The sequence below is a fragment of the Corvus kubaryi genome, unplaced genomic scaffold, assembly GCF_017639235.1.
Source record: "Corvus kubaryi isolate FWS band 111438036 unplaced genomic scaffold, C.kubaryi_AGA036_p1.0 65482, whole genome shotgun sequence".
Classification (NCBI taxonomy): domain Eukaryota; kingdom Metazoa; phylum Chordata; class Aves; order Passeriformes; family Corvidae; genus Corvus; species Corvus kubaryi.
The window spans coordinates 1-25,640 of NW_024582040.1; the positions used below are offsets into that span (position 1 = coordinate 1).

General features: G+C 51.2%; 2 protein-coding genes across 4 annotated transcripts; both read left to right on the forward strand.

Moving 5' to 3' along the window:
* The first annotated feature begins 4,052 nt into the window (after positions 1–4,052).
* LOC121673537 (homeobox protein Hox-D8) lies at positions 4,053–7,038 on the forward strand. Of its 2 annotated transcripts, XM_042046902.1 has the most exons (3): positions 4,071–5,206; positions 5,477–5,624; positions 6,203–7,038. In XM_042046902.1, exons 1-3 carry the CDS (start codon positions 5,090–5,092, stop codon positions 6,496–6,498), a joined length of 561 nt encoding a protein of 186 aa, XP_041902836.1. In that variant the 5' UTR covers positions 4,071–5,089; the 3' UTR covers positions 6,499–7,038. The 2 variants fall into 2 exon arrangements, with proteins under 2 accessions (XP_041902835.1, XP_041902836.1); XM_042046901.1 differs by having other exon boundaries at positions 4,053–5,624.
* Positions 7,039–9,848: 2,810 nt separating this feature from the next.
* LOC121673535 (homeobox protein Hox-D4) lies at positions 9,849–24,306 on the forward strand. Of its 2 annotated transcripts, none has more exons than XM_042046898.1 (4): positions 9,849–10,625; positions 18,723–18,749; positions 20,579–23,262; positions 23,667–24,306. In XM_042046898.1, exons 3-4 carry the CDS (start codon positions 22,854–22,856, stop codon positions 23,969–23,971), a joined length of 714 nt encoding a protein of 237 aa, XP_041902832.1. In that variant the 5' UTR covers positions 9,849–10,625; positions 18,723–18,749; positions 20,579–22,853; the 3' UTR covers positions 23,972–24,306. The 2 variants fall into 2 exon arrangements, with proteins under 2 accessions (XP_041902832.1, XP_041902833.1); XM_042046899.1 differs by lacking the exon at positions 9,849–10,625 and adding an exon at positions 13,750–17,493.
* Positions 24,307–25,640: the final 1,334 nt, after the last annotated feature.

Consider the following 25,640-nt stretch of genomic DNA (forward strand, 5'->3'; position numbering starts at 1 on the left):
CCCGCTTCCCTGTATACCTCCCTTCTTCCAGATAACCCTGCAGCAAACTGGATCCACGCTCGTTCAACGAGGAAAAAGCGTTGTCCCTACACAAAGTATCAAACTCTGGAACTGGAAAAGGAATTTCTGTTTAACATGTACCTCACCCGAGACCGCCGTTACGAAGTAGCTAGGATTTTAAACCTCACAGAGAGACAGGTCAAAATCTGGTTTCAGAACAGAAGAATGAAAATGAAAAAGATGAACAAGGAGAAAGGCAATAAAGGAGACTAACCCTGGGGTAGAAACGCAGTTGGGGACTATTGATTTAGTTTTGCGTTTGGTTTTTTTTCGGGGGAGTGTGGGTTTTTTGTTGTTGGGGGTTGTTTTGGTTTTGGGTTGTGGCTGATTGGGTTTTTTTGGTTGTTTGGCTTTTTTTTTGTTTGGTTGTTGATTTTTTTTTTTTTTTTTTTAGTTTGGTTTTAGTATTCCTCTGCACCCTTAGCCCCCCATACATTCCTCCTCCTCCCACGCCGCTCCACCCCAGGGACTTTAAACAATTTTTTTTTTTTTTTAATAGAAGTGAAACGTGGTCTATGTCAGGTATTTCGGAAAATTTTGTCTTGCTCGACAACGTGTTTTTCAGAGTCTCTTGATACTCCCCTCCTCCTTCCCAGACCATTTAGATGACAATATTGTGAGTGCACGTTAGCTTTGGGAACTCTATCTGATGTTAAATGTTTGACATGTTTCTTAAAAGTGATGTAGACTAGATAGTTATTTTGCCAAAATAAAGGTAAGGAAATTAATTATAATTACGATAATAAAATATATATTAAATTACAGTCGCTTAAATCAATGGGGGTTGCTGTGCTGTCCACGATCTACTAAGAGGAAATCTTTCCCCAAACTTCTGCTTTCTAGGTCTGTATCCTTCGCAATAGATGCCACAGAGAGGCCACGAGCTACTTCCCCCCTCCCTTTAGTGCACTGTTAGGAGGTTGTCTCATCCTTGGAGCCGCTCGCCATAGGCCTAACGTCTCCCGGTCCCCCGGCGAGCTGCCGTCCCTGCCCCCCGGTGACTGTTGTACTAATTAACCGCTCCGTGTCTCGAACTGCGGACCTGTTGTAATTGTTGTCAGTTATTACACAATAAAGTCTGCCGTGACCGAACGACAGCGCTGCGGTGAGAGGAGAAATCTGTGCGCCTCTCGCGATGTCCCCTGCGCAGCCGGCCCCGCCGCGCAGCCCCGCGCAGCTCCCGCGGAGCCCCCGCGGGCCGAGCGCGTCCGTGCCGGGGAGGCGGGAAAGGCCGGCCGAGCTGCCGGCCAGCAGCACCTCTGGCACCTTCCCCTGCCTCGCCTGAGCGACGTTTGCTGGCAGAGGTCAGTGCGGAGAGGCCGGGTCTGTGCGCCCGCCTCGCCGTCTGTACGTACCTCCGTACCGTGCCTGGGCCTCAGGTACTAGCTCTCTTTCAAACATCAGCGATCCCTTGGGATCATTTAGGAAGTATTTCCACACCGGTCCTCAGGAGCCAAGGAAACACAGTGATGCCCATTAGGTTAAACATGTTTTTTAATCCTATTTTTATTTTTCCTGGTGGGTCGCTTCTAACCTCTGCTTTCTTTAACGGTGAGGCTGGAAGCTCTGTGGGGGGACACGGCTGCTGCCAAACGTTCGGCTTTGTTGGCGAGAGCTCATTTAGCAACTCTCCTCATGCCTTCTGCATTTATAAACACACATGACTTTATCAAGATAATTGAGATGAAGTTCATTGTAAAAAATGCTTTGTTTAAAGAGCAACCATTAAACTGAAGGACCCGTAAATATTTACGAGCAGTTCGGTTAATTCGAGATTAAGGGGAGAGCTGAGAGACCTGGTGTTTAATGTTTTTTACCTCTGTTTAAAAAAAAAAAAAAAAAAAAAAGAAGAAGAAGAAGAAAAGAAGGCAAAAGCATGCACTGCCAGGAAAAGGTGTTGCATTGCTTCCCATCCATTGTCGAGAAGATACCTATAATTCTTTTAAAACAGGAAGAACCGTGGTATAATAAAACCATTGAGATGGCTAGACGTCTGGACCTAATGAGTTTACGATATGCTATGGCACTTTTCTTTGAAAGCACCTTATTTTGATGTTTGTGTTTGTTAGGGGGGAAAAAGGCAAAAAAATGCAGACAAACTAGGTCTTAAAACCTTGGACTATAAATTTCAATATGTCAGCGTTGGGCCAAGGCAACAGACTCAAAAAGGACCTGAAGGTCATGAAACAGAGATTTTACAAAGTCCACTTATTTGTTGAAATGTATTTTATTGGATATTCTACTGCAGTGAATCCTAGGATGCCAGCCTCAATATTTTCGCAAATACCTATAGAGGGGGGTGATCTATAACAACCCATAAACAGTATTCTTGTACACAAAACTGCATTATGTTGATTCCAGTAGAGGCTCTGTTAAGAAATCTTCACCAAGCCCTCACCATCTTTTTAGTATTTTATAGCAGGCAGATTGACACATTTTACCTTGTTAATTGTTTCCCTTTTGTTTACCTGTTTTTAATATTGCGTGCATTTATTTCAAAATGGCAGAAAGAAAACCAAACACCTCAATCGATGGAATGCAGTTCATCTATGGAAATTACTCTTAGTGTCAAACAGATTAATTTAACTCCTGCCCGTTGGTTGTGTTAATATATGTTTGCACATATGCACAGTCTCGTGCACACGCATTATACCGAATAATTCACAGGCATTATTATGAAGGAGGGGGTGAACAAAGATTCATCTTTACTTTCATTTATATAAATCAATCTATAAATACATAAAAGCACGGGCAAACAAAATAACATCTTCAATACAAAAATGTGTAACTCTGAAACTACCACACATGGAGATTTCGTGGTGTAATATGTGGGGAAACATGATCGAAAACGCGATAGCAGTCGTCTTCAAAGCTCAGGCGTCTTTCCTGGCTGCCATGTGTAAACGAGGCGCATTCTTTGTATGCAGTTAATTATAGCTCTGGCAAAAAAATAAAAGAGGGTCACCGAAATGTGCTAAGAAAATGGCACTGTAAACTTAACGGGGGGGAGGGGGAGGAGAAAAAAAAAAAAAAAAAGAAGAAAATAAAAAAGGAAGAAACCCGACCCCAAACCAGAAAGCAACGGGTGTATAGGTCAACACTGGCCCCGCCGCTATTCCGCAGTTTGAGTTTCTGGAGAGCCAGCGGCCGGCGGCGGGGCCGAAGGGCCGCGGGCAGCGCGGGCAGCGCGGAGCGGGGGGCGCTGCCTGCCGCTGCCACAGCGCACCGCCAGAGAGCGCCCGCGCTCCACCCTTGCGCGGCCGCCGCGCCCCGCTCTGCGCGCCCGCGGCCGGGGGCACCCGCGGTTCCGCCGCTGGCACCGCGGCCCCACGCGGGGGACGGCGCTGGCCCGTGGAATGAGCGCCCAGGCGGGATGCACAGGAGGAGGGGCGGGGGTGTCTGGCACGGATGTGGGAAGCAGCCACTGCCCCTCTGTGCCCCTCGGCCGGGTGAGGCAGTGTCTCTGTGCTGCCGCTCGCCCCCTGCCAGGCCCGGCCTCCTGCCTTCCTGCTGGCCTCTGGCGAAGGGCTTTTGCTGCTGTCTGTCCATGTGTGTGTGCCCGAGCCTTTCCCGCCTCCCCCGCCTTTCCCTCGGCTGCATAGGGGTCCCTAAGCCTCCGCGAGTTCCTAAAGGCGTGCGCCACGGGAAGCGGGGCCCCTGCCCGGAGGAGGGTGTCATTGCTGGTACGGGGCCCGTCGGGGTGCTCACATGCGGGGCAGCCGGGCTGGTCAGCGAGACAAAGCGAGTTAATCGGCATGGAGGCGTCGGGGTGGTCGAAGAGTGGGGTGTGATGGGGAAGGAGTCTGAGATGCCTTTTATGTAACCACAACTATTTTTTTGTCAGTTCACATCAGACGATCACACGTGGCTCTGGCTGGGCCCATATTATATTTCACCTACATTTTTCGTCTCTCTCCAAAATAGGGCGGACTCGAACTCCTGAGGGTTTCTCGCCGAAAAGCTGATTCCCACTCCAGGACGAAGCGGGAAAGAGAGGACTGGAGACGACGCTTCTCGGGGCATGGGGGCCAGCGGGGGTGGCCGGCCCGAGCGGGGGCAGCGCCGAGCCTGCCGGGCAGTGCTTTTCTTCCTTTCTTCCTCCCGGAGAACAGGGCTCACTTATTTCGGACCGAGTCCCTGAGCGGTGCTAACCGTTCACCCACACATTTTTATTTTTTTCCCCCTCCCTCTCTTTGCCTCGGTAATGACGTCCACCAAGGGTGAAATGATGGAAAGTATATTCATAGGCATGATTTCCATTAAATATCAATTAACCTGGAGCCTCAGCCATGCGTGCACGGCGTCAAGGGTAAATGTGCATCTCATTTCCCAGCGATCGGCTCGCCTGGAAGGAAATGACCCGAAGGGCCCGTTGGCAAGGGGGCCCGGCCGCTGAACACTGCCGCCCTACGGGCACCCCACTGCTCTCGCCTACACCCTGGAGTCCCTGCGATGGGCATCGGCTCCCTCTGAGGGGCTCTGCCCTTGCCGGCCGGCGATGCAGGCCGCGCTCTGGGCAGTGAAGCCTGGGTGAGCCGGGCGGTGTCGCCCCGGGCAGCGCGCCCGCGGTTATCGCGCGGGATCTGCGCGGCCGCCTCGCCCCTGCACGGCGGGGGTTTCAGCAACTCCTGGCGAGCGCACACCGGAGGGGGGGAGCGGGGGTGCCGAGGACGGGGTGGATCTGGGCAGGGCTGGGCCGGGTTTTTTTCTTGCCCGAGGAGCGGCACATGTAAACTGAAGCCAAAAGTCCCCCCTGAGCTCATGAGCGTGTGTGTGTGTGTGTGCGTGCGTGCGCGGGCTGCTGTGTGCCTAATAGGAAATAGTAAAAGCAGTGAGGCAGGTCATTTTGGGAGCGATTATAATCCAGTCCTGGTCACCACATACACAGAGAGCAGGAGCGGGGAGCGCACGGGCCAGCGACGGCGGCGGCGGCATGAGCGCGGCGTAGAAGCACCGGCGGCGGCGGCGACGGCGGCGGCGGCGGCGTGAGCAGCGCCCCGTGCCCCCGCCCGCCGCTGCCCCCTCCCCGATGAGCTCCTACTTTGTCAACCCGCTGTACTCCAAGTACAAGGTGGCGGCGGCCGCGGCGGCGGCGGCGGGGGAGGCCATCAATTCCCCGTACTACGACTGTCACTTCGCACCCGAGGTGAGCGGCCGACACGCCGCCGCCGCCGCCGCCGCCGCTCTGCTCTACGGGAACGGCGCGGCCGCCGCCGGCTTCCCGCACCCCGCGCCCGGCGGGGCGGGGGGCGGCGGCGGCGCGGCCGCGGACTTTTACCACCCGGCCGGGGGGAGCCCCACGGCCGCCTACCAGCCACCTCCTCCTCCCCCCGCCGCGCCTCCGCCTCCTGCCCCCTGCAGCGGGGTTACCTGTCACGGGGAGCCCGCTAAATTTTACGGATACGATAACTTACAGAGACAGCAGATTTTTACGACACAGCAAGAGGCCGAGCTGGTACAATATCCTGACTGTAAATCGTCCAGTGCTAATATTGGCGAGGAACCAGACCACTTAAATCAGAGCTCGTCTCCTGCTCAAATGTTTCCCTGGATGAGACCACAAGGTTGGACGCAGTCAAAAATTTGCTTCCATCTCACGTCTGAGTTTGAAACTTTCTTTTCCTCCTCCTGCTTCTTTCTCGCTGACTCTCGCTCCCTGCCTCTGTCTCCCCCACTCCCTACCTCTCTCACCGCGATTCCTATCACCGCGGTGGCTTGCGATAATAAAGGGATGCAGTAAGCAAACAGAAACCTCTGCAGCAGGCAGCTGCCAACCCAAGAGTAGCCTTTGAGACGCGTCTCGGACTCTGAGGTGCAGCTGACACGCTCGCCTGTCTCCCGTCGCCGCTGCCTGAACGGGAAGGGTGCAGGGTCGGGAGGGGGTGGTATACAAGATGATAAAGTGACCCCGTAACATCCTATGCTGAGAGACAAGTGAGGCGCTTCGTGCATTTACTATCGCTGTGTTTCTCTCACTCGTGTAAAGCTCTAGACTCCTCTCTGCCCTCTGCTTTCTCTCCCTGCGGTTCTGTGGGGCTTCTCTCGAGGGATTCCAGAGGGACCGGAGTCCTCGCTGCCTGGCTGTGCCTTGTTTTGAACGGCCACACCAATCTCCAAATCCCTATGTTTTTGTTTTCAACAGCAGCGCCGGGTAGGAGGAGAGGAAGACAAACATACAGCCGATTCCAGACTCTAGAGCTGGAAAAGGAATTCCTATTTAACCCCTATCTGACCAGGAAGAGAAGGATCGAGGTGTCCCACGCACTAGGACTCACCGAGAGGCAGGTAAAGATCTGGTTTCAGAACAGGAGGATGAAATGGAAAAAAGAGAACAACAAGGACAAATTCCCCGCTTCCAGACAGGAGGGAAAGGAAGGGGAGGCCAAAAAGGAAGCACATGATCTGGAAGAAGACAGAGCTGAAGGCCAGACGAATTAATTTTTGCCCCAAAAGTCTTCGTGAAAGTCAATCAAAAATAACCAGGGCTAAAGCCCGAGATCTTGGCTCATCTACCCCTGTACGTGATCTTGTCCTGGGACGAGTGACCCCATGTCCCTCCGTTTGACATTTCCCTGCTTCGGGTGCTTCACTTGTTTGTGCTTTTATTTTGTTTATAAGCGTATCCAGAATGATCTCTAGATTTAACATTTCATCTACTTATTTTTTTCAAATTTGATACAGAGTTTGTAGCAATAAATTTCTAATGATATATAAATATATATATATTTGCAATCTTAAAAGACGGTGATTGTGGGAAACGACATAAACTTCCTAATAATAGATATCAATAAGCAAGACATTTAACAACGCTTTATTAATCAAGACAAGTGCACTTGTACTATTTTAATTCTTGTTCTTATCTTGTGGTGAATAAATTAAATAAATTTAATAATCTTGAAGAAAATATCTTAGAAATATATTTAACCTTCTTTTATAATATTTGATTAAAATAAACCGAATTTATTCAATTATAAAATGTATCGGCTTCCCGATATCTCTTTTGTAATCCACTCCTCAAGAACCTTCAGACTTTCCACTGGTCTGGGCTAACTCTCCCCTGATCCTTACCCCCGTCTCTCCTCCGATGCTGGGTGTTTCTGAGGGGTCTGGGAATGGCACATTGTGTACAAAACCTGCTTTTGCTCCCTGCCACGAGTGCTGTGGGGCTGTGGTCCAAGCAGCGGCCAGCGGGGACTGCGGCCCCACCTGCGAGCTGAGCCCAGCCTACGGGCCGGCCCGGGGAGTTCCCGACTTTTGCGCCTCGGCCTTGCTTTCGCCTTTTCCTGCCCCCTACCCCGGGCTGAGGGGCGGCCGTGCAGGGGACCACTGCCGGCAAACACGGCCCTTTACCCTGGGGAGCCATTTGCTGCCAGCCCGGCTTGGAGGGAGACGAGCCCGGAGAGCATTCCGGCCCCACGCCATCCCCAAGGGCTGCTCCAACCGGTGCAGGGCCTCCAGCCCCGCCACGCAAACCACGGCCAAAACGGGCCCAGCCTCCCCCGAGGATGGCTGACAGGCAGAGAAATGCAAAGCTTTCGCGACCCTGCGTGGGGTTTCTCGAGGGCTGTAATTCCTAGGAGTCCCAAACCATGCATAGACCGAGAGAAGGATGTTTCGACCACTAAATATTATCATATGATGTGTTTCCCAGCGGAGGCTGCAGCTGGTGAAGACAGAATCTGCCTCACGGTTCCCGGAACCACGGGAGGAAAGGTCCGCTCTGATTAGCACAACAGTTTAATTTTTTCCTCCATCTCCCCTCCCTACTCTTGCTCCCGCTCCGCGGTGGGGTCCTGCAGAGCGTGGTATCAAACAGGACGGCCGAGAGCAGTCCTTTTTAGGAGTAGCAGGCAGAGGGTCGAGGCATGAGGTATAAATCCCCACCAAGATTTCTACGTCATTTTTTCCCTGCCGGCTGACGCTCCCCCGAGTAATGGCTCCGTGAAGGAAATCGAATGGACGCGCCAGAAACTGCGACAAACACGACATATAAATCTATTATCTGCCCAGAAACGAGCGCGATCCCGACGAGGCCGGGGCTGAGCCGAGGCCTTGCTCGGAAAATCACAGCCAGGTTTTCGAGGAGGTGCCGGCCGCTGCTCTGTCAGCCCGCCGCTGGGCCCTTCTCTCGCATCCACCGCTTCGCTCCCGGGAATACACCCAGCACGGCGAGAACCGCCATCCACGGGGATGGGCCTTGTAGGGCGGGTTTGGCTCATTTTGCTTCCCTTCCTCTTCCCCGCTCCCCACTACCGAGGCAGGCACGTTTCTACGGCTGCAAAGCGCCAGCTCTGGAGGGAGGCACGAGCAAGCGGAGCTATTGTTCTTGGTTTTATTTTAATCGCCTAGTTGGCTAAAGGTTGTAAACGAGGGGAAGCTGCAACAAAGCGGTGAAGTAAACGTTTTTGCTGCACGGATTTGCATAAATACACGGGTATCCCTAGTGTCAAGGGAGGATGTGGGGCTGGTGGCTGCGCGTTTAAAGCAAGCCAGTGGCCCGACGCGCAAAACCCCCTCGCTTTCCAAAACAATACTCGTGCTAGTGGCACCGGCGTATTTGGTCTCCGGGCAGGAAAAGCCTCTTGCCTTTGCTGCGCTAGCGGCGGAGGCTGGACTCAACACGGTTCTGGCGGGCCTTGCTGCGGGGAAAGCCGTGCTGGTGCCGCCCGCTGCCATCCCGGGCTGCCCGCGAGGCGAAGGCACGTCGAAGACCTTCACACACCAGCGGAGCACTCCTTAGGCTAGTATTTGTCCGGAAAAGAGCTGCTGCGCTGCTGCGGTAGTTGTTTTTAATTACCAGACAAAGAGAATAAAATTAAAATATTCCTGAAGAAGTTTCCGTTAGCGTTGCTCTCCTAGGACCGACTGGGAACGCAGCCACGCAGGCAAAAACTGACTTCCCTGAGCGCACATGATTGGTGAAGGCCTAGTGGTAACTGGTATCGCCCCTGTCTTACTCATTAAGAAAAACAAAACGTCGCTGTAGTTGTTAAGGTATTTAGTACCGCAGCCTGGCATCTGAATCTCTCCCTCGGTCTTACTTGGAAACTTGCTAAGAAAAAAGAAAACCGAGTCAGAAATTGACCCATGCGGCCACCGAGGCCCCTGTAAAACCGGAGGCATCGGACTTCTGGCAAGGAAAAGCCGTAGCTGCGAGGGTTGCGGCGAGAGCGGCAGCGAGAGGCCGCCTGAGACGGCCGCAGAGGGATGTACCGCGCTTTTGGTTTCCGCGGAATTTCTCCGTTCCCTTGAGGAGCAGCTCAGCGCGGCCGTGAGTGCTGCAGAGACACCAAGAAAGTTGCCATTGCCTCCTCCGAGGCAATATTCAAAGGTGTGCAACTGCCTGAAGCAGCGTGCTAAAAAGATCCAACATCGATCCTACATCTTTAGGCGCGTTTACTTTTGTTAGCAGTTACAATCAGCACGGAGGTCAAGGATTGAGGGCTCTGGCTATTCCCTGAAACAAAACTTGAGCAAGAAACATCCACAGTACTCCGTCTCTGAGCCGAGTATTCCTTGTGGACACAGGCCCATTTAAAATTTTTTAGAATACTTTCTAGGAATCGGATTTTCCCTGTTGGTGCACCGGGAAGGTTTTATCGGGGGCGGAGGCAGCCTGCACTGGGCGCGGTGACGGTGCCCGGCGCAACCTGCGGGAACCGCACACTGCGGGGTGGGGAAGAGGCTCGGACTATTTTTATGTCGGCGACGGCTTCCGCTTCAGTAGTGGGCGCTAAAGCAGATGTGATTTCTTTTAGTGCCCGGCAGAGCGGTGGGGAGGGGTGGGAGAAGAGGGTGGGGATGTGGGTTAAGCCCTCTTTCGTTTGGCAAGAAACGGATCCTTCGGCACAGTGCCCTGCCTCTCTGTATGCGGCTCCTCGACCGCTTGCCCCTCTCTCCGCGGCCCACGCGGATCTCCCGCGTCCCGGCCGTGCTCGCGGGGCTCCGCCACCGCGCCCGTGGCGCGCAGGCCGAGGGCAGGCGGGACCGAAGCCTCAGTAAAAGAGCAGCGCGCAGGCGAAAGAAACATGGCGCTGGGAAGCAGTATGTGCAAAATCCGCAAGGAATTGCAGTAAATTCCTTTTTGTTTGAAGAAAATTTACAACTTGGTAATAGACCTTTTTATGACCTATTTGGGCTCGTCATTGGCTGCGGCTGGTCATGTGCAGGCAGCGAGCGCTTTCATGGCCTTTTCCTGATTTCCCTGGCGAATTTCCCCCTGCATTCTGCCTTCAGAGAGCCTCAGCCCCTCTTTTCCTAACCTTTGTCTAGGCTGAGGTGTATGGCAGTCGCCCGCATGTTTGTGCCCCGCTCCCCCAAACCCGCGGCCGGTCCCGTCGCCGCCGCACTGACACTTCCCGGGCCCCGCGCCGCCTCCTCTCCCGCGCCCACGGAGGGATGCGCGGAGACCCGCGCCGCCGCCGCGCCGCCTGCAGCCCCTCGCTCTTCTCCCACCGCCCGATACCCCCGCTGCCGCTATCTCCTCCACGGATTGCTACGAGGGTGCAAAATGGATTACAGCGACCCTCCCGGGCTTCTCCGCTGGCGGGCAATTCCGCGAACTGGTAAGCACTCAGTTCCCCTCGGGCTGGTCGCCGGTACTCCGCGATATGCGGCACGGCACCAGCTCCCCTGTCCTCCTGCCCCTGTTCGTCACCTGTCCCTCGAAACCCCTTATTCTTCCTTTTATTATTGCTATTACTATTTTTACCACTATGACTGTTGCTGTTGTTATTGCTATGGTAATTATCGGTGCTGTTACTATTATTAATAGTGGTTGTGGGCATACCGCAGAGTGAGAGCTGCTGTTGCGCGCGGGCTCTCACCGAATATGTGCCGCGGGCCACGATGTCTCGGTGTTCCGCGGTGAGGGGCGGAAGCCTGGGGTGCAGTGCGCGCAGGCAGCGCCTCTCCTGCCGGTGGGGTTTCTTCCAATATAAGGCCCTCTGGTTTTGGGATACTTTTCCCCCTGCCAGCCTGAAGCGTGCTGTGGCGATGCTCTGGTTTGTTTTCCCCATGGCGGAAGGGCGGTCGCGTAACTTTAAAGCTTAACAGGTGTTTTCGCAGGAGAATCGGGGTCAGTGCTCCCGCGGGGGCGGAGGGCGCGGGGCGGCTCCGCCGAGCCGGTCGAGCCGGGGGCTGTGCCCGGGGCCAGCCTCGGGAGCCCCCGCCTGCCCCGCCGGGACGTTTTCTCACATCCTTGTCCCGCTGCAGCGCGGAGCCAGGGCTGAGGCTCCGAGCTGCCCGGTGGGCAGCACACGGGCCGGGCTCGGCAGCCGGGCAGCGCGGGGGCGGCTGCGCCGAGCCACGGCCAGGAGCGCACGCCCGCGGTACGGCTCCTTACCCACGTGGAAATCATCGCGGGCTAAATGGGGGATGAGTTCTCGAAAATAAAACCAGCAACAAATCCCCGAGTTTATTTTGAAATATGTCGAGGAGATAGAAGAGTTATATAAACTCTACCTACGTTACCTATATATGTATATACATCCATATTCACATTGCCTATATACATATATATATATGTATTTACACATCTATTTCTCTCTGTAGAACACATATTCATTGTAAGTACGCATTTGTGAACGTATATATGCTTTACTCATTTCATCTTCATTTTCAAGCTGTTAGTGCACAGTAGAAAATCCGTCGTTTGGTATTTAGCGTTCACATCGACGGTCGGTGGTCGCAGTGCACCGTGCTGTCGCACTGCAGGAATTTACTGACTCGCCATTTACCCCAAAAGCAGCCAGTTAATTAACGGTGAAGCAAAACGCCTGACTAAACCATACACAGTGAGGGTGGAAAGGTGCGAGTCATGCCCCGGGTACATATTTTGAAGGCATAGAAGGAGTTGTTCTTTAATCCACCCCCGAGCACCCCCCCAGCCTGCTAAGCCCGAGCCCCACTACAGTAAGCTGTAAGATCCCTGTCCCCCACGCTTTGCCTGTTTGCACTAGCTGGCCGCCCTGCGCTCCTGCAGGTCTTGGGGATTATTTGGGACGATTCGTTTTCAACATAGCAACAGTCTTCAAGAGTAACATGGAAAATATGTGCTGTGTTAGGTTTCGCTCTCAGAATCCCTCCTAGGTGACACAGTAATTATAGCTACTTGACTATAAATCTCTCCAAAAACTTTGGAAAATCTCGTCCTTGAGCTGTTTTGAAATTATTTGCAGCCTGGGGAAAAAGAAGAAAACAAAAGCAGGATGTTCTAACGAATTCTAATGTGCATGTGTGTGTCTGCGGGTCCGTCTGCTGACACATACGGGTACACATATGCATTTATGATTCCACTGGTTTGTGTGGGAGTTCGGCTTTTTTCTAAAGGGCTTCCTTCCTTGCTTGCTTTTGTTCTTATTCTTTTTTTTTCTCTGATGTATTTATTTATTTATTTATTTATTCTTTTTTATTAATATTCAAGTACACATAGGTCTGTTTATGCTCTTAAACATACCTATGGAATTGTAAGTATTAATAGCAAATAAACACGCGTTTATATATATGGCACATACATATATATTTATATGTACCTGTTTATATATACATGGCACATATGAGGACTGTATTTTATATCTATTTATACACCTATAAAACGTGGTATGAGTATAGATGTGTCGGTGTGCTGAAATTTTCGGAGCACAGGATTCACAGTCACATTTCTCGCACTTGCTTCGTTTCCCGATGTGCTCGACAGAATTTATGACTCATCTCCTTTTTTTTTTTTTTTTTGTGTTGGAAGGAAAGAGCCGATTCCCAGTCCACTCTTTACTGACGCACGAGCAGTATAAAAACACCATCACAAAGCAGCTGGCAGGAAGCGGCAGCCTTGTCTCCCTGGCAGTGCCGGGGTACCGCTGGCACTGGCTGCCATTTGGGAAGTCACATTGGGCTCCCGCTTAGCTGCTGCAGGTTGCCTGGAAGAGAAGTGCAGCCTGTGTTCCCCAAGTCTGGCAGGGCTTTGGTGCAAGGAGGGGAGGCGATGTAAACTGCGGACCCGGGAAACCCAGTAAGATTAGGCAAAGATATACACGTTGGTTTTGCGTTCTTAAGAACTGAAAATCCCGTCGATTTATTTTCTCGTTCCTCAAACAAATATAATTTCCACGGGATGTTTTATGAGAGCTTGGGACAGAAAAAAAAATCCGAACAAAGACGGTATTTCACCCCTCGGTTGGCAGGCAGCTGTTAAAGGTATTTACTGCTCTACTGCAGTGCGGCACTCAATGCTGCTGGATGGAGCAGTAGAGGAAAAAACAGGAAGCGAAAGGAAAAGATGAGGCGCAATAAACATTGCAGCAGGTCGCGGAGGCCGGGCGGGGCGCGGAGGAAGGGTCTCTGCGAGAGACAAGAGGCAATAAAGTGCATTCATCGGCAGCAGGCTCTGCTCAAACTCAGCACTCGCCTCCCATCACCCGCGGGGGAGGGGGCGGCGAGAAGGGGAGGCAGCCCGCAATGCCCAGCGCCCCACGCCGGGAGCCATCCGAGCTGGAGCCTGCGCGAGTGCAGGGCGGCGGGGGTCACCTCAGCCGCCCGGCCGGCCCCGCCGTCGTGGCCCGGCTCCGCCGCCTCCGTCCGCGTGTGGGGCGCACGCCCCGACGGGCCGGGACGCGGTCACCTGCCCGCGGCTCCCGCCCTCAGGGCCGCCGGGCCGGGCCGTGGAGCGACCGCCGGGGGCGCGACAGGGCCCGGCCGCCGCCACCAGCCCTCATGTCTCCACGGCCTCTTCCAGGAGAAGGCGCTGTAGGACAAGCCTGGCCACTCTCCCCTCCGCGGGGCGAGGGGCCCACCGCCCCGCCGGCAGCTTCCCCCCCTGCCCGCCGGCCCACGGAAGAGGCCCACCGGCGGGCGGGGGGCATGGGCAGGGCTCCACCGCCCTCCTCGGGCGTCTCCAGCCTCGACCCAGTTGCCCCACTCCCTCCAGCTCCGCGGCCTCCCGTCTCACCCGGCCCGCAGACCCTGGCGCGCCCCGGTGCGCGCCCTGGCGCTCTCCCTGCCTAACCCGCAGTGCCGCGGGGCTCCCCTCGTGTGCCCCGCTGCCCTCCCGGTCACCAGCCCGCCCTTTGAAGTCGGGCACCCGCCTCTTCCCTCCCTGTCCCTTTGATGCGGGTGCCAGAGCACCCTCCTTCCCGCCGGCTCCCTTCCCGCGGGCAGAGCCCCCGGCCCCCGCACATCCACCCTTGCCTCCTGCAAGCCGGGGCCCAGCAGAGTTCCCTGCCTCTGCTTCACCTGTTGCCTGCAGGCTTCACCTTCCCAAACCGTGCCCGGACACGACCCTGGCGGCACCCACCCTCACGGGCCGTGCCTACCCCGGCGAGACGCTCCCACGGCCCCCGGCCTCCCCTCCCTGCCCCGCACTCCTCGCCCTCTTCCCCCGCGGACCTAAGGTGTCGCCGCCGCTGCCCCCGTTTGATGTTGAGGCGCGGCTCGACGCCGCCCTGCCCGCTCCGGGCCTCTGCTGCCACCGGATCTGCCTGCGGGCGTGGGGTGCTGTGGGCAGGGGCCTTTGCATGCCCACATCCTGCTCGGCGAGGGCATGGGCGACGAGGTGACTGTTGAAAAGTCGGGGATATGATAAAAGCAGAGGGGCAAAATGCGTTGGACGCTATCAAGGTGCTTAGTAGGTCTTCAAAGTCAGAGATGGAGCCTGTAATTTTCTGGCAGTGTGGTCCTCAGGGTAAGATGCTGGTCATCATGTCTGTCAAGTAGCATTGAGAGTGATGGTGGCATACACATGTGATTCAATTCCCCCAACCTTTTTATCACAATTACCAGCGAGAAACCAATTGTTACTGTGTTGTTTCATTACAGCTCTTATCTGTCTCCAGATCGTGAGCCCTAAATATGAAAACTTGCATGAAAGCCTAGAGAATGAACTGGCCAGAGCTTCAAAGTCAACTTTCACATCTGCATTTTAGAATAGGAAATGTGAAAATCGTTCTAATTCCCTCTTCAAAAATCTCATGGCTAGAATTACTCAGTTACTGAGAGTTTCATCTTGTCCCTAAATGAGAGGGAGCTGTATCTCAATCATCAATTCCTCACTATCTCATAGCCTCACCTATCACAGCCCCAGTGTCCTGGATACGTGTGCCTGAAGCACATGCCCAGCCTGGCCACTCCATTTGCCAGGGGCTGACACTTCTGCAGGTTGGCCGCCATGCCACCTGCCTCACCATGGCTCCTCTCCTCCTGCACACGCCGGGCAGTCTCTCATCTCCAAAGCACAGCTTTCTCTTGCCCACAAGACAGGCCAAGAGAGCCAAAGCAGTCACAGACACTCAGGGAGGGATGTGATGTCTCCTGTACTGGCACAGGGCGTGGAGCCCACCCAGGGGCCCTGCTGCCTGGGACCTGACCTTTGCCATACCCAGCACTCAGTGCCAGGCTTGGGGCAAACGCACTTGACTCTGCATCGTAGTTCTCATCCCAAACTATTTTCCCCACATTTTATTGCACTTTCTCATTTCACCCTACCCCTCATGTCCCAGTACATAGCCTTTTCTTGCACCTTCCCAGGGATGGCCGCTTTGGCTCCCTGCAGCTGCTTGCTGCTGAAGCCCTTCCTCCAGAGGCCAGTGAGGGTGATGTGCCTGGGGAGAAGGGTGACTTGAGACTACCACAAAGCCTGATCTAGGGCCCACCGTGGCCAGGCCCAGGTGCCTGAGTAAGGCTCAGGGAGCTCCAGGGAGCTTTTCCTTCTGCCTGCCCAGGACTGGGAGCACAGACCATGCTCTGAAAGAGACCCTGAAGTCAGCCCCATGCAAGGCAGCCCAGTCCTCTCTCTGGGGTGGCTGACTGGATCCCCTGGATCTGTTACAGCTTCTCAGACTGTGCACTGTGTCTGAAATGTTGTCTTATGCACTGTCCTTGCCAGCTGTCCTGGGCAGGGGAGGCGGAAAAAGCTATTCCACAACTTTGGCCACTAAAAAAGCATGAAGGCGATGCTGTGTGATTAAGGCCTTGACAAAGAGCAAGAAAAATAGTGGAATGCAAAGCCACTCTGGATCATAAAGAAGGAGCAGGGAAGGACCTCGGGATGCCTCTTGTTTTCTGAAGGAAAGCGAATTGTTCAGCTGTGACTGGAGCCATCTAAAGAACACAGCAAGAGCCGAGCTGCCCCTTTTGGGTGACTTCACACTTGTGTAGCCAGATTCGTTAGGAAATGGCCGAGTAGGAGCAGACTCTGGTGTTAAACAGGCACCACCCAGTTGGTGCCACCACCCAGCAAGGAATTATTGCATTTGGCTCGTTTTTCAGAGCTGAGCCCCCGGGCGGAGGCGCACTCTCACCCGAGGGCCGGGCGAGTGGCCGGGTCCCCTCTGCACGCGGCCGGTCCCCGGCGGGGATGACACAGCTCCCCGCCCTCTGGCGAAGGTACAAACCCTTCCTGGGATGCACCAGAGGTGCTAGCCGCTCCGACGTTCTCATCTTAGCCATGATAGATTGGGAACTGATGCCCGGGTTTCCTCATGCTGTGTGACTGCCAGAGACATTTGACTTCCTGTGCTCGGGCTCCTTGAAATTCTCATTTGCTAACTCACACCCTGCTCCCTTCACACCAGGGCTCTTTTATTGTTTTATAACCGTCCTTAAACTTCCAGTCCTCAAAGATCCCATTGTGGCAGGCTTCACACTTTCTCCCTTTCCGAAGCCCTGTGCCCTCGCTGTTTGCAGCAGTTTGGTCACTTACAAAGGTCCCTCGTGCGCCCGGCGAACCTGCAGCCCCTGGCACAGCTCTCCCAAGTTTTTAAAAGAATGACTCAAAACCGTTTTGCAGGGGAGCCTCGCCAAAATGCCATAAACATCCAGGAAAAGGAGAAAAGGTTCCATCTTTCAGTTGTTTTTTTGTTGTTGCTGTTGTGTTTTTTGTTGTTTTGTTTTGTTGAGACTTTTTTCCCCTTTCCTCCTCACGATGGGCTTCCCTGTACCCTAAGAGCTATAAAGAAAGGTTCGAACGGGTACTCACAGCAAAACACCCCCGGGTCCTTTCCCAAGAGCACTTTGGGAGTGATAAGTCCCCTTTGTAGCTTTCCCTAAAACACGCTTCTCAAAAAGGCCGGCATAACGCCATGCAGCTGAACTTCCACCCATCCCCGCTATTTCGACCCGGTCCCATTTTATAGGACAGATTCAGAGAACCTTTATTCAGCGAATAAAAGTTTAAAGCTGAAGGTTATTTATGGTTCCACAGAGATAAGTCCTGAGTGGCTATTTAGAAGCACGTGATTCCAATAAACTTTGTTTTATGGCTTGAGAGTTGACAAGCCAAAATATAATTCCCACCATAAATTAGTTTAAGAGCATACAAGTGCAGATGCTTTCGTTCCTGGAAGCAGTAATCGGGAAAGTGTTAGCAGGGAACCGTCGGCGGAATGCGACCGTACAGGCACCTCTGCTCCCGGGTCCCCCAGGCCGCGGGGGGAGCGCACAGTAAGTCCGCTACCAGCCTCCCCTCCGCCGCCGCCGCGCCCGGGCTCTCGGGACCCGAGCACCTCCGCGGGAGCGGGGTGGCAGCGCTGCGCCGCCCGGCAACGCGGAACAGCTCTGCTGGGGAATGAGCAGGTACAGCTCAGGTGGCTGCGGCTGCGCCGGGATGGGCCGGCTGGTCTCTGTCTGAGATTTCTGAATTTAATGGGATTTCTTAGATGCAGATAAGCAATTAAAAAAATAATAATAGTAAAAAAATTTCTTTTAATAAAAAAAGAAGAAGATAAAAAGGAAAGGCTCGGTAAGGGAGTGCTTAGTGCCAAAATGTTGATATTAATCCACTCTTCTTGCAGGCTAGTGTTATCTAGAGCGGGCAGAACTTAAAAAAAAAAAAAAAAAATTAACAAGAAAGGTCTTGGGAAGCTCAGTGCAGTGAACTATTGATACCGAGGCAATTGCTCTGTGTTTAATACAATAACTGTCCAAGATATTGTAGAAAAGCAATAGAGGAGCTGAAAAATCACATACAGAAAAGAACCCCCCCCCCAATATTATTTATTTTTAAATATACGACGCATTTCAGGAGTATTAGACTAAGCGTGTGGATTTGTTTCCCTTACGTGACCTTTGAATATATTTAATGACATATTTAAAGGAAAGTTCAAGTCAAATCTACCCTTCTATAATGCAAACAAAGACGCATGTGTCGTGGTCACTGATAGGTTGATTAGGTGATCTTAAAAGAGATGTATCTTAGAGTAATCAGATATTTATTCTAATAAAATTGTAGGTCTTTCTGTGCTCAGCACGGATATAATGCTGCATGGCGTATTTTGTGGGTGATGGTTTAGCAAAGGTGATCTGAATGTGACTGGATTCCCACAGAACAACAACAACAAAAAAAGGCCTTTGTTATTCTTCTTTTCCACCAGTAAAAGAAGGAGGTCTGGCTCTTCATCTCTTTAGAAATTATCCGGTATAAAATTTAGACTATGAATATTAAAAGTGAAAGATCACACCCCAGGCACAGGCAAAGCGTGTGTTCATAAAAAACTGCCTGAATGCAACGTGGTCCTCATTTGGAAGGGGCTTCCATCCCACCACTCCGCTGCTTGCAGGATTTACCACCAGCTCCTTTCTGCCTTCATCTATCAAACGTGGTTTGTAACTGTTCTCCAGAAATATCACCCGTATGTGGAATACAACAGTAACAAACGTTTTTATTGCAACAGGTTCGGCAGCATGGAAGAACATCCACAGTAAGTAACCTTTTATTTCTTGTAGAGTTTGCGTTGTTTGAAAATCCTGGTTCTTCCCTTCAGATTGAAAAAAAAAAAAAAAATAAAAACAATGATTCCTGGTGAATATTGCTTCCCGCCCCCCGGGCCCCCGTGCGTGCCCCCCCCAAGAGAAAGAAAAGGACTATGTCAGCATGTGAAGGCTCTTGTGGAGTCCGTTTGTGGTACCATGTCATAATCCTGGCTAGCATTAAAAGCAGAGGTGCGGTCTCCTGGGGGTTTATTACAGGGCTGTACAGGTGTCGTCCTGCGCTTAAGCACTCCAATGCAACTAGCAGCGTTTCCATTTTAACTCGGCGGGACTGTACAGCGCCTCCCCGTGCAGAATCCGGACGGATCACGTTGTATCCCAGCACCTCATAACCTTGGCTACTCCCACTCTTTTCTTCGGACGGGATCCCAAGTAGAGCTGTGCCTGCTTTCTGATGTTCCCCTCGTCTGGCACAGACTGGTGGCTGGGTGAACGAGGCGGCAGGAGCTGGGGGCGGGCAGCGCTGGCCAGCCGGGGCAGCCCAGCTACAGCCGGGTTCTGCGGGCGGTAGAGCTGATCCGCTGGTGCTAGAGGTCTGGGGGCAAGGGAGACTCTAAAGTGGATTTAAACGCTGTGAAGGCACGGAATGGAATGGGTATCAGAGCTTAGAAGGGCAATCTTTTAGTGTAGGGGTTTTCGCATCCCAGATGGTCCTGCCTGAGCTGCGGCAGGGGGGACTGAGGGGAGGGCAGAAGATCAGTGTGCACCAGGAAATGCTGTTGAACCTTTCTGGCTCCAGTGAGGAGCTAAGTGCATTGGTCCTGGTCCTCCAGGCAGAGACTGGCTTGTCTCTCAAAGAGGGAAGGAAAGCCTGCGACATTTGGAGATGCATTAGGTTGTACATTGCCCTTCCCGCTCCTGCCAGCCCCGCTCTGACCGGGAGCATGTAAAGGAGAGGAGTGTTTGCGTGTGTGTTTGTTTGCGTTTCCCCGCTTCCTCTCCCTGCTTCCTGATAAATAATCTATTTCACTAGATGTGCCAAGCTTCCCCTGATCTTTTTGTCTTGCGTTGCAATATTGGTTTTCGAGTCCTATAAATACGAACTAAAGAATCGCCTCCAGCGCTGCAGTTTTAACTGTGTTCCATAGGTAACTTTCCTCCCCCCATAGCTCAGTCCTGCACTACATGGACGCCCTTGGCATTTTATTCCAGGGCCGGCCCTAAATGTATGGATTACTTGTTTTCTGCCAACGTACATTTAGCATACTGATTATGAACCAGAATACAAAAAGGCTGATAGATCAAAAGTATTTTGTATGGGCAGTTGAACAGGAGGTGAATATATAACGCTTTTGTTCATCAATAACTCTTTGGCTTTGACCTGTCTGAGCAAGTCGTGCAATAAGGTGAAACGCAGGTCACAGCGTCTAACAAATATGAAAATGTGTAGTATTAAGCAGAACGGGGAGCTGCTGCTTCCCCAGCTCCATCGCTGCTCCCTGGGCAGCCCTCGGAGGGCTTGTCCGCTCCCGGGGGCTGCCCCAAACCATAGCTCTCTTTGGGGGGCGGAGGAGAGTTACCCTCCCAGTTCAGCCGGGTGGTTAAATAACCCCCACGAGGGCGGGGGGGGGGTATCCCCCCTCCCCTCAGAGAAAGGATGAGAAAGCGGGGAGAGATGCTGAAAATAGCTGGGTGGAGATTTGAAGAATCCGGGGGGAGATTAAGGACATAAAGTCGTTTCCAGTTGCACTTGCTGTGAAGAAGGCACCACCGCAGTGGTAAGAAAACAGACGTTTCAAAATAGCATCTCTCATCTCAGGCAGTTGGGAGTTGGAGCCAGCCAAACTACCCGGTACACATCGCTCGGATAAGCGCAACACCCCCAAATCTGCCCTCCGCAGTGGTTGGATGTATCACACCCGCACCATTATTTGTCCTTATGGTGCCTGTTTTAAATAGTGGAAGGAGAAGAGGTTGACCGCAGGACAGCAGTGAGGAGCTGGGTCAGACACAATTCATGAACTTTTGTACTCCTGTGTGCCGCTGTCGACAAAGTAAAAATAATGAAACTTTGTGATATGTTTGTAAATGATTTCGGCTGACCTCTCGCCCTGCCCTTCACCATAAACGCTACGGCGGGGAAAACCTGGGAGGGTGCGAGGCTGAGGCTCGCAGGCAGATCGCGGGGATAATAGCTAGACCAGCATAATAGGATGAAGGTAAATTTGGAAACTCTCTTTTTCCCGAGAGCAACTAACTCCAGCTTTTAACCTCATCTTTTTCACCAACCGCTGTTTCTGTTGTCGGCTGTTTTACTTCTGTTTCGATTTTTTTAAAATTCTTTTTTTATTTTGGGGGGATTTCTAATTATGGAGAATCTTTTCAGATTCGTGTTAGCCTAAATATTTAAAGACTCCTTCCTAAATTACTTTAAGCATTATTATTCTAAATAGCGCAATTTGATCGACCACGTCCATTTTCCATAGCGAGAACGTAAATGGCAGAGAGTTTAAAGAAAGCGGCAGGTCTTTCTGAGAATTTGGTAGGCGAAATTCGTCGCTATGAATTGATGGAGGGTCTTATAGCTCTATTGCAGCAATAATAACAAGCGTGAATCTTTTCCGAAATCCCACCTTCCTGCAAATCTGTATTTCAGAATTGAGTCCCAGCAGAATAGTTTGCATTCCTCAGAAGACAGTAAGAGACTAAGAGAATTGCAAAGACCTGCTATATTGTAGATGAAAACAGAATGTTATTACGTTGTCTATATATACCCTGTAGAACCGAATTTGTGTGATATTCATATAGTCACAGATTCGATTCTAGGGGAATATATGGTCGATGCAAAAACTTCACCTTTCTGCAAATGGTTAGAAGTTAAAATACTGGCGGAATCAAGAGGCATGTGCGTGCTGAACACTCAGAAATTATAAAAGTTTTGCTGCCTCGCTCCTATTCGCTGGGTTTTAGGACGTTTCTTAAAACTTCAGTTGTCGTTCAAACCTAACTCTCAGTGACAATCTGTGAATTTAAACAGTTAAACTCACCAGAAGTTACAAATTTTCTGGGGGGAAAAAAAAAAAAAGGTATTATCTACCAATCAGTGAATGAGTATTTTAAAAGATACTCATAAATTAGCTAGATATGCCAGACGTTAGCAAAATTTCCCTGTCAAGGGTCCAGATCGCATCAAAATATTTACGACAGCAGCAAAAGCAGCATTCGCCTCACTGGAATGTATTTACTTGTGCTCCAGGAATGATATTGATGAATGAAGACGGAATTTATCGCATTAAACCCGTGATATTTTTAACCTAATTAAATGACGTCTCCAGTTCAATTGATTGAACTTTAGCGGTTAAAAGTGAACTCCTTCTTGCCATCTGCATGATTTTACATACATACATGTGTAGGTTTATAAATATACGTTGGCGTTTGCATCTGTGCATGCATACGTATGCACACGTATATATTGAGGCTTGAAAGTGAATGAGAAGTTACTGATTGCCTAATTTTATTCAGCAGAACTAAATTCTGGTAACTTTTGGATGACCTCTGCTAGACAAAGACAGGACAGATCTATTGTACATCATATTACCCTCTTCCTTGATGGCTTTTCTTTCTCTCGCCTGCTTATCTGTTTCTTCCCTTTTAACCCCGCTTCAGCTCATCTCTCTGTATATTCCTTTCGATTCTTTTTCTTATTTTATTTAAAGTGAGGTACCAAGCCCCGGTGGCGATCCTGGCTAGTAGATCAGACGGCAGGGCAGCATCCCCCGGGGATGGGGGAAGCCGGCTCAGACAAAAGGCTGTGGGCAGGGCAGCGGCCGCCGCCCCGGGGTACCCCTACACCTCCGGTACCTGGTTTGCGGGTGCGGCCCGCCGGAGAGGGGGGTCACTCGGTTAGAGGGATGTTATTGAGTGGAATCGCTGGAAATGCGGGGAAATGCGGCGGTGGGCGCCCGGCTCCCCATTGGCCGGGCCGGTCACATGCCCGCCTAACTTTATTCAGTTGACAGCAAGTAGGAGGGCTCTATGGCAGGGGAAAAAAAGACAACACGAGAAAAATTAGTATTTTCTACCTTCAGAAATTAATGGCCATGAGTTCGTATATGGTGAACTCTAAGTATGTGGATCCCAAATTTCCTCCTTGTGAGGAATATTTGCAGAATAGCTACTTAGGCGAGCAAGGGGCCGAGTACTACAGTGCCTCGCAGGGCTCTGATTTCCAGCACCAGGGACTCTACCCACGGTCAAACTACAGCGAGCAGCCCTTTAGCTGTAGCAATGCCCAGGGCTCTGCCGGGCAGCCGCGGGGTCACGGACAGGAGCAATCCGGCCCGGCGAGCCACTTCCCCGGCCCAGCAGAGCATTGTCCACCGCCTCCAATGTCCAACTCGCGAGCCTGCAGCCAGCAGCCGGCCCTCAAACCCCCAAACGGCTCCGCAGTTAAGCAGCCAGCAGTAGTTTATCCCTGGATGAAGAAAGTCCATGTTAACTCGGGTAAGGATCCTCTTCTTACTTTGCTCTTCTACCCTGCTTCCGATCGTCCTCAGCGGCGCTCTCCCGAGCCCCCGCCAGGCTCGTGGACGAGCTTTTTAAACCGAGGTGGCCAATTACACTCGCCATAAATTTTTATTGCTGAGGAAATAGGCCGTTGGCCATGCGGGGCTTTGCCGTGCAAGATAAAACTCCATTTTAGGAGCCTTCTAGAGGCTCCCACCCTACCTAGCTGCGTGTGCCCGTAGTGCCTGCCTCAAACGAGGGGGAAAGCAGCCCGGCCATTGTAAGCAACTGGGATGAATCCAGCTCGGCCACATGCTCGCAGCTCATAAGGTTTTCTTTTGTAAAGTCGGACCGGCAAGTCAAGATTAGCTTTGTAAAAGTTCTCCGTATTTTTTTCCCAGTGAATCCCAATTACAACGGAGGGGAACCTAAACGCTCCCGCACAGCTTACACCAGACAGCAAGTCCTAGAACTGGAAAAAGAATTTCATTTTAACAGGTACCTGACCAGGCGCCGCCGTATCGAGATAGCCCACACTTTGTGTCTCTCTGAGCGCCAGATCAAGATCTGGTTTCAGAACAGAAGAATGAAGTGGAAAAAAGATCACAAACTGCCCAACACGAAGGGCAGGTCTTCTTCCTCTGGTTCAAACCCCCATTTACAAACTGGTTCCAAGGACCATCAGACTGACTTGACAACTTTGTAGAAGAGGTGAAATTTTCCATTTCATCCTTCGCTTCTGACCAGTACTGTACATAACTGACACTGCCCAAGCAGAACCTGCATGTAGCAGCTAAGGACACGAGAAACTGTCATCTTTCTTTAAGGTACTGTTGTACAAAGGAGACAAAATGACGCTACTTTGGACTTTATTTTATTTGCCTCTGCTAGCACAACCTAAAAAAGGAAAACAAAAAAAGGGGAAAGAAAGAGAGAGGGAAAACCAACCAAACAAACCATCATGCAGGCAGTGGGAATTGGGAAAATATTAAATGAGACCTTCTGTCCTTAAAAAATAATAAATCATTGAAAATGAAACTGTCCTGTGTTTCAGTTTTGAATTCTAAAGTGAAGATTGGATGCTTTATTATGGGATTTATACTTTTAATTGTCTTTTTATCCCATGCAATTTCGGGAGGATGTATTTTGGGCAAGTTGAGGACAGGAAATTCATAGCATAGTCTTTTATTTGAACATAAAGACTAGTAATTGTGAACTTTTTTTTTTTGTACTGCTTTACCTTTCTCGGTGTAATGAAAATACTTGCTCATTTCCATAACGTCACAGAAGGTGTGCATAGAAATTAAGTGAAAACGGGTTATTTTGTGTTCTGGTAATGTTAATGTATTTATTTATTTGTTACATAGAAGAAGACAAAAAGAAAAATAGTCAAACCAAAAACGAGGAAGGGGAGCTGAAATACAGTATTTTTCCTTCCCAGTCTCATGAACACATATGTAATGTTTACTTGTCTTGAACGTACACAACTTTCTTGTCCCCCACCCCGTTTTCTTCTAAATTTCCTTCTTTGTGAATAGGAAAAGCGTCCCTGCTCCTTACCGTGTGCCATCCTGAGCTAACAGGCTTGAAATCTGTTTCCAAAGTCTGCTCTGCTCAGAGCTGTGCTTTAAACCATCGATACCTCATTTTAAAATGGAAAGAAAAAAAAAAAGAAAAAAGAGAGGGGAGACCACAAAAAACAACCCCACAAAAACAAACAGCAGCCCAGACTGAAAAAATAATGTGATATAAATTGAGCCATTCAAAGCTGAAAGCTGAACACATTCTTTCAAGCAAATTTAAAAATTCTTTTCTGCTAGGGAGAGAGAGAGATAGTCTATGTGGGTTGCTGCTTTGTTTTGTTTTGGGTTTATTTTGAGTTTTTGTGGCTTTGGTTTGTTTAGTTTTTAGGTTTGGGTGGGTTTTTTAAGGTTGGGTGGATTTTTTTGTGTTGTTTTGTGTTTGTTTGGGTTTTTTTGGTTTTTTTTAAGAACAGTGATTGATTTTAAGCAAACCATGACACATGACTGCAATGGTTGGAAATCTCAGCAAGTTGTTTTCAAGAAACACGAAAGCCTTGGATGGGAGCAGAGGTGATCTAATACCCACGAATTTGTCCCTGACTGCTGGTTGCCAAAGTTTTAGTGCTCTGTAACTACGAAACCAAACCAAACCAGCTCCCTGAGCCACTTACACCTCCGCTCAGGCGGTTTTAAAGCTCAGCCCTTATCTCCTGTACCCTCAGGGCAGCCTAGGAGAGGGACCACATAGTCAAAATTGTAACGAGGTGATCCTTTTATTAAAGAGAAAAGTGGCAAAGAAGGAAACTCATAGCAAACACTGAAGGGAGGTGGAAAGAGCAGGGGGTAAGTTAA

Coding starts and splice junctions, on each gene's coding strand:
- LOC121673537 (XM_042046901.1), top strand. CDS start 5,090: ATGAGCTCCTACTTTGTCAACCCGCTGTACTCCAAGTACAAGGTGGCG. Junction 5,625..6,202: donor TCCCTGGATGAGACCACAAG/GTTGGACGCAGT, acceptor TGTTTTCAACAG/CAGCGCCGGGTAGGAGGAGA.
- LOC121673535 (XM_042046898.1), top strand. CDS start 22,854: ATGGCCATGAGTTCGTATATGGTGAACTCTAAGTATGTGGATCCCAAA. Junction 23,263..23,666: donor GAAAGTCCATGTTAACTCGG/GTAAGGATCCTC, acceptor TTTTTTTCCCAG/TGAATCCCAATTACAACGGA.